Below are 8,679 nucleotides of genomic sequence, written 5' to 3' on the forward strand. Positions count from 1 at the left end.
GGTAATTTTCTGCGGACTGAAAAAAAAAAATCAAGCTTCTAAGCTTATCAGAATTATTTAGTAAAGATATAGCTGCAAAAAAATTACTTTCAGTCATTTTTCTTATTACAAGGTGGCCTTTGATGTAATACCATAAAGTAACTTTAATTACCAACTTTGCTGTGATTTGATTATCTAAACACACTTCTTCTGTTTCAAATCTTTGACATGGCATAGTCTCACAGTGCATGACAACCTCCTATCCTAAGATGATTCATAAAGAATTAAAAGTTAAAGTATTATGTTCCACAGATCACATGATCTCAGCATTCCAGAAAAAAAAAAAATGCTTAATGCTTATTAAAAGATACAGGTTAAGTTTTAGGTAGGTTCAAATCATCCTATTTTTCTTGAGATTATGGGAAAAAAAAAATTGTAACGAATCACCTGCAAAAATCCTAAAGAGAAATGTGAGAGGGAGATACTAAAACATACTTTGAAACTGCACATCATTAAATCAGTTTGGTACAGATAGAAAAAGAGCAAGAAATCTGTTTATGATAAAGATGATGGTTCAAATTATTAGTAAAGAGGAACTATAATAATAAATGGTATGAGAACTGTCAAAAAAAAAAAAAAACTATATACTTATTTCATGCCTTACTTCAAAATAAATAATGGAAAGGTCAAATGTATAAAATGGAAGAAAAAATGAAGTTCCAGAAGAGCTAATTTATTTATAATTTTACAGAGGAGAATAGGTCTTTGTAAACAGGATACAAAATCCAAGTCACAAATGAGAGAAAAAAAGCGATACATTTAACCCCACAAAAAGTAAAAGACCATTGTAGAACAAGAAAATAAATGAAGTCAAGAGACTAACTGGGAACAGTATTTGCAAAACATGATAAAAAACTGATTTCCCTAATTTATAGAGTTTATACAAACCAATAAGAAACAGTCCAACTGAAAGAAAAATAAACAAAATACATAAACAATCATTTTTCACCTATCCAAATGGCAAAATCTAAAAAGTCTGATGATGCTCAGTGCTGTTGATGGTGTGAGGGGACCATCAGTCTCATGTCTGCCAATGTGTGCCTAAGCTGATGAAACTCATGAAGAGAGTCATGCAGATACAGTCTCCAGAGTTGTCAAGGTATATGTACAAAGGTGATCACTATAATCCTGTTTAATTGCAAAGATTCACTGGAAACAAAATGTTTATCATACAGGAATAGTTAAATGAACATCCAGAAAATGGAATACTACTCACCATTTAAAAAGGGAAGAATAAATACACTTCAATGTGGAAAGCAAAGTGCAGAAGTGTTTACAGAGCTTTTTAAGTGGGAAAAACAGATGAGTAAGTAAATTTTCAATGTTTTTCTGAAATTAATTACATGGACCTGTTAAGAATGGCTGATTTGTTCACAGGCACTGGGGAGGGGAGACCTTTACCTTTCAGTCCTAACTGTGGCATTTTAAAATCCATACCTGAATTAATTTAATTTTACTTTTTAAAAGTTAGGAGTTATCTAAATAGTAAAATTTTGGCCAATTTTTGTCTTCTTTATTCTTTTCTGTTTTAAAAACACCTAATCAATTTTATATTTTAAAGAGAGGAACCACATAGGAATAATAGTCAATGGGATATTTTACTTTATTCAATACAGCTTTGCTTTTTAAAATAACAAGCACATAATAGTTTCATAATTTAAATCAGCTTTAATTCATTACAATTTTAATTATCTGTGCTAATAAAAGGACAATGCTTAGAATCTCAAACCAAAACACTCTATATAGCCTCTGTACATCTGAATGAACATATATGTTCCAATGTAAAAAAAGATCTTCCTCTATTTTATATATTTTTTAAAAAGACTAAAATCATTAATAATTAGAAAAGAATCTATACTAAAGTTTCTCTGTCTACTGAGGACACTTGTGTCTCATACAAGCTGATATATGCTTTCTGAATGGGTCACCAGCCCTTCCGTAGAAAGGGCAACACATAGTGATATATTTTTATAAGAAACAAACTAATAATTTAAAGAAGAAGAAAAAAAGGAAGCTGCCTAAAACCAATAAATGCGAAGTAGATTGAATCAGGGCCTCTTTTAAACTGGCTATTTTATTAGGAAAGTGAAAAGTGATCTCAATAACTCTTACAATTTCTAAAGATTAGAACTGATATCTTTCTCAGGTTCAAGAGATTCTATCCTTTCACATGGTGCACAATTGTTGCTTTTCAAGTCTATTAGAGTGTCAATGGCAGATGTAATTAGAATGGAGGCTGGAGGGAAAGGAAACCACAGAGAAAGGGAAGTTAGAGACCAGGCTTCTATTTCACAGCAAGTGAAACAGAAGTACTTGTAAACAAGAGAGTACATCTATTAGACCTGCTGAAGATTATAAGGGGCTATTTATGAGGCAACTCACAAGCACTCACCTGTAAGGGCGTTGGATCTTCAAAATCCACCACAAAGCTCACCTTTTAGTAGTCTCAATGTATAATTACCATCCTGCTGTGATTGTTTATCTTTACTATTTACTCCATATCATAGTACTTCCCTAGTTATCTGGCCTTATTGAGAAATGAAGGTCAAGGGTATGCTGAAGTAGTTAACAGCATGGGGCTTTGAAACTCCTTCAGAACCCAAGGAAGTGAGTTCAAATCTCAGCTTTACCACTTAAGAACTTTATGATCTTGAGCAAGTTATTTAATCTCTGCCTCTAAAATCTCTAAAATAGGGTTAACATTGTTAATAATGCTCATGGCTTACTGTTGATAAGTAAATGAAATACCTGTATACTGCATCACAATCCTCAAATACATAAAATTTTATAAACACACTTTTTTCAAAGTGTTACTGGTATTATTTAAATAATTATGAATATAAATCTCAATAATTTAGTTATTTTTCTTTCTAAAAAGGCAAACAAAATTTAACCTTTTCTGGACTGTGTAGGATCACAATTAGGAACATAAATTATAAGGTAAGATTATATGTGACTATAAATACAAAAAAACATTCTGCAGGCTATCAGTCACTCTTATGGACACGTCTTGAGTGATGACAGTCTCTGATGAGAGTTTAAGTTTACAGAGATGTTTGTCTCTATGCTAATTATTTCTGAATTGTTACATTTACAATTTTTAAAATATGGTCGCCATTTTTGTCTTCATTCACAGTCAGAGCTAATTAGTTGTGCCTACTTCTTACAAGCCTCTTGCTCATTTTCTTAATTCCGAAGTGCTGTTAGCTAAAAACAACCATTTTAAAGCAAACTGATCTGGTTATAAATACACACACACACAGAGCCTGTAGATTCAGACAGTTCTAGGTTGAAACTCCAGTTATGCTACTTAATTTGTGACCCTGTCAAGTTACTTCAGTTCTCTAAGCCTCAGGTTCTTCATCCTTAAAATGAGATTATTACCTATACTGAAACACTGTGGTAAGAAGCAAATAAAAACTTAGCTAAAACATCTTGCAGAGTGCTTTCTAGTACCTGACAATGTAAGTCATCCAGTCAATGGTAATTATTATTCTGTAATTAAAGAAGTATGTTGAAATTATTGCTAAGTTAAGAATAAAATGAATTTCTTACTAGAAACATGCTTTTAATGGGTGAAATTCCTTGGCGCTATGCTGGAGACAGAAAGATGAAAAAGAATATATTATCTACCCTCCAGGAGTTCAGAGCCTAATGAAGACAGATGTAAACAAAATCACAGCAATCTGATGAGCAAAACAGTAAAAGCAGCAGCACTCTATGTGAAGTCAAAATGTTTTTCCGGAAGAGGTGATACTTACCCTAGGAGGGTAAACAGGAGTTTACCAGGTTGGGGGTTAGGGACTGAGGTGAGCAGACTTGGTCAAGGAGGTTGAAAGAACACATGAAAAGATCTACAAAGAAGAAACAGGATGGTAGGATCTGGAGCAGAGTGCTTACAGAGAGGCAAGTGTAGAAAAGCAAGCCCAGATGAGATAATAGTGGTCTAGTACACCAAACCAAGCAGGAATTGGCCCTTTTAAAATAAGCAATGAGAAATCACAGAAGTATTAGTATTTTAAGGGCAGTGAAGGAGACTGGCTGAAAAAGACTGCATGCTTACATTCATGTTATAAAGAGATCCCTCCACCTACACTGTGTAAACTGACCAGGAAGGGGTCAATTTTTCCTGCTTCTTTCCAGCCTGGACTATATTTTTCTTGACTATAAGAAAATAATCAAGAAAGAAAATATAGTCCAGGTTGGAAAGAAGCAGTAACTGATCTAAAGTAGTGAGAAGAAGAAAGGAGAGTGAGGAATGGATGAGGGAGACTAAGAAGGTAGTCTTGGTAACCCTCAGAAATCTAGGAAAATTTCCCAGTTTCCAGTTTGGGAAAATGGTTGGGTCATGATGCCATTAGTCAAAATGGAGACACAATAGGAATAAAAACAGTTTTTGAGAGGAAAACAGCTCAATTTGGAATTTGTCTGACCAGAGCTTATGCAGTCTGAAACTCAGGTAAGACTAGAATTAACTCCAACAGGAGAACATAAAGGCAGAAATGTAGGACAAAGTCAAAAATAATGTCACCCAAAACAAACATCCAGATCAAAAATGGGGCTATGAATATCTCTTATAGCTGCTCATGAATACCTTATTTTCTGACTTTCCCTTGTTTTCCAGTTGGACAACAGAATTTTATGAAAATGAGACGTTATTTATAATTTGCATACTACTATAAAAGCCTGATTTTTTTTTCACGTAGGTCTGCTAAATATAGATGTTTATGTTTCCCGAAAATTGTGCCCAACTTCTTTACTATCATCCCGAGACTACTAAAGTGTTTAAGACCTGAAAGATGCCCAGTAAAAATGAATGAATTAACTAAATGTGGTCCTTAAGTCAGTCAAGAAGCCAAATATAGTGCTGAAAGACTTTAAAATTGCTTTAGGTATTGACTTAAAGTTATAAATGAACATTTAATGTAGTAATCTAAATTTTTCTCTAAATACTGTCTTTTCCATTTCAAAACACAATTTTCAGTGGTTTGGGAACTGTGAACTGACTTTTCTAAGTTCAAGAACTCACCTAAAACTAATGATTTAGGGATATTCACAGTTCAAATTTCAAGAGAAGTCAGAAGCAGGTAGAAAAATGTAATTATTGATTTTTAAAAATACTAATTTATAAAGGAAAAAGGGGCTGGGCCCAGTGATTCACACCTGTAATCCCAGTACTTCAGGAGGCAGAGGCCAGAAGATCGCTTTAGACTAGGAGTTTGAGACCAGCTTGTGCAACAAAGTAAGATCCAATCTCTACAAAAAATAAAATTTGCTGGGTGTTGTGGTGCACACCTATGGTCCCAGCTGCTCAGGAGGCTGAGGCAGGAGGACCACTTGAGCCCAAGTCTGAAGTTACAGTGAGCTATGATCATAACACTGCACTCTAGCTTGGGCGACAAAGCAAAGACCCTGTCTCCAAAAAAACAAAAACAAAAAAACCCTATTTCCAAAAAAAAAGACAGAGAGAGAAGGAGGAGGGCCATACTAAAATGCTTCTCTTACTCTTACAGGTAGATTCTTATGTTAACAATATGAAAGCTCTTCACAGGAATGTTGAGGAGAGATTTTTAAATAGACTCTCACCCCTGAGAATGATGACTACACAGACCTAAGTGTTTCTTCAGTATTTTCTTTGTACATACCTACTCAGATAGATGCACGTTACAGAAACTCAAAAAGTGAGTGTTCACAAATTGGTAGATGAAAAAGGTGAGTCAATAAAGAAGCAGGGAAGACAGCTGTGGGGCAGAGGAAACTGTAATAAGGACCTGGAAGTATAAATAGGCACCATAAGGGAGCTGAGTCAGTACAAACTTCAGTGCTTGTTACTATTTCTCATTAATGAATTGAAAGATACTTTATGAAATCTTCAAAACTAAGAAAGGATAAAGCTCAATGCTCTGTACATCAGATTACATTACAGTTACAGTCATATCTTTTCAGAGTCCAACTTTCAATACTTCCTTTCGCTTTTTCTGAATGTCAACCCTCCCTCTTATGCACATTTTTTTATATTAATGAAGGACAGGCTATGGTAGTAATATAGGGAAAATAATCAAATTGAACATGATAACCTAACTTAATTATAAAACTAATTGGAAATAAATTAATCCATCTTTATTGGCACATATTTTCTTATAAACTTTTTTTGTGTAGTTGACAATTCTTTGGGCACAATTTACCTGCCTGAATGTGGACCTTGGGAATGTCCTACTAGAAATCTTCGTATGATATGCTTTCACAATTAGATCTTAGACTGAGAGAGAGTGCATGGAGCAGTTAAAGAGTTTCAGTTTTGGAGTCAGCAGTTTAGTTCTCACTTCACACTATACCATCTCCATAACTTTTCTTAAGTATCCTGCATCTCAGTAATCTGTAAAATGGGACCAATAATAGAACTTACTTCACAATATTCACAAGGATGACATAAAATAACGTGTCAGGAAAACACTAAATACATTGTGTTATTTTGGTAGCTGTAAGTTCAGTTAGTACTTAATCAATTTTTGTATTTCAAGTATATCAAACAACCTAGGTTCCACCATGACAGGAAAACAAAAGTCCACTCACTTCCAGAGTATTGCAGTGTCCCACCACTGGTAAGTGTACCAAATAATTTCTTCTTTTTAGCTTTTTATTGAAATAGCCAATTAAGTCAAGTTTCAGTCGGCTACCAGATGAGAAGGCAGTATCTAGAAGATAGCCTGTCCTAAAACTCCACTGCAAATAACTAAGCAGGTAAGCAGTATCCAGAAAGTCTAAATTGTAACGGCATTAAATAAAGCAAAAACCATCAGCAGTTTGCCCTACACAATCCTGTAAGTTTAAAGAAACTGCTTCTGGTTACTTGCTTCCTAACACAGTCTCTGAAGCAAAAACCCAGGTCAGGTCGTATTCTTTGAAGAATTAAAATCTAGACTGGGTTCTCACACTTTTAGAAGGTGAGCAAGATGCCATCCGTGGTTGTCATAAAATTATCCTTGCTTTGGAAAATTCTTTTTAGATATCACTAAATTAAAATCACATGTTAAGTTCTCTCATAATTACAAAGGCACAGTTTCAGGATGGAAAGGCAGACTAGCTTGGAATTTCAAGTTTCCCACTCTGCCACAATGTGGATGCAGTTTTATATTTGGGGCTGAGGTTTGACTTTGGCTTTCTTCATCATGATTTTACCCCCCAAATACACTGCCACTAAACTGCATTGCTATTTACTACATATGCAAGCATTTCAGGTGAAATCAGGGAGAAGAATGGAATAACTGAAGTTAACATGCTTGTTTAAAAACTATTCAGACATCTCAAACATTCCCAGATGCCAGCTGACAACCTTACCACTTGAAGCAAATATGCATTTGTTGTGGTGGGTGAAAGGAAAAAGGCCACACCCAAAGTTAAGACACCACAGTGAAGTGATACCCAGTTTCAGAATTTTAACTATTGCTATTTTCGGTACTCTTTTCACGGTCAATGAATTCTTTAACTTCACACCAGGCCCAGCGTTAAAAAAAAAAGTTCCACTGTTCCTAATTACTTAGATTACTTCATTTAGTAATAGGTAAGTCCAAGATGGAGAATGACCTCATTCAAAGAAAGGTTCAAACTTTGGTGTAGAAGAGGGCCAAACTCAAATGATCAGTGCGCAGAAGAAACTCTGGATGAGCCAGACACCATTCCTCCCCTCCCCCAAGAGGCCAAGAAGTCAGGTAGAGCCTGACTGTATTAACACAGCACTTACCTGACACAGAACGCTACCAAGTTACCTGGACCCTTCTTTCAGTTTAGCTCCTCCCTAGACGCCCCTCTCTCCTTGGTGCCGCCTCCACCCAGGAAGTCTCTCCCCCCCCGCCCACCCCCATCCCCGCAGTCCAGCTCCCATGAGCTTCTTCAGCCACATCTCTAGCCCACCTCCGTGTTCTCGCCTACTCTTCTCAACCCCGCTTACCTTCGCCACATAGTCTTTCACCTCATCCAAGTCTCCGTTTTTCAGGGCCCACATGAACTCCTTGTCGCACATCACTGCAGCGGGGCAGGCCGGTTGGCCGGGCAGAAGATGAGGAGGCGGTGGCAGCAGCAAGCGGATGCCGCCGGGCGAGAGGGAGGCAGGGCCGCGCGAAGCCGGAGAGGAGAAGAAGAGAAGGCAGGTTAGGCTGCCAGGCGGGCGAGGCAGATGGCCGCGACGACCGTTCGGGCGGGAGAAAGAAAGTTCTTTTGCGGCCACCGGGCCCAGCAGAGCAGGTTCCGCCTGGCCGAGGAGAGGCAGGAACCTTTACACTTCCGGTTCACTCCCCGCTAGGACCCTCCCCCAACTTCCTCTTCCTCTTCTCCTCCGCGGAACGCCCCTTTCTGGGTCCGCGCCGCGAGCGCCACTAGTGCGCATGCGCAGTATACAGGCTGCCGGGAGTCCAGAGTGGAGGAGTGGGCGGGACTGGGAGACTGAGTGAAGGGGACCCAGGGGAGGTCAAGACAGTGGAGTAGTGGAGGAAGAGTGAGAGTAGTTTGGATGGGGTTATGTCGCTTCTGCACCACCATTAATGGAAAAAACTTTACTTTTTAAAAAACATAATCTTGGAGGGCATCTTGCTCAGCTTCTAAAAATGTACAGTAAGAGTGTTTGATTTGAATTCCTTCCTTCTT

General features: G+C 37.3%; 1 protein-coding gene across 1 annotated transcript in view; it reads right to left on the reverse strand.

Moving 5' to 3' along the window:
• Positions 1 to 8,416, reverse strand: part of MTPN (myotrophin) — a 49,531-nt gene extending 41,115 nt beyond the window's left edge. Inside the window, exon 1 of the mRNA XM_025378515.1 lies at positions 7,988 to 8,416. Within this exon, the coding sequence (XP_025234300.1) occupies positions 7,988 to 8,059 (72 nt within the window). The 5' untranslated portion in view covers positions 8,060 to 8,416. The remainder of the gene's footprint in view (positions 1 to 7,987) is intronic.
• Between the last annotated feature and the right edge of the window lie 263 nt (positions 8,417 to 8,679).

This window comes from Theropithecus gelada, chromosome 3 (assembly GCF_003255815.1).
Source record: "Theropithecus gelada isolate Dixy chromosome 3, Tgel_1.0, whole genome shotgun sequence".
NCBI classification, from domain to species: Eukaryota; Metazoa; Chordata; class Mammalia; order Primates; family Cercopithecidae; genus Theropithecus; species Theropithecus gelada.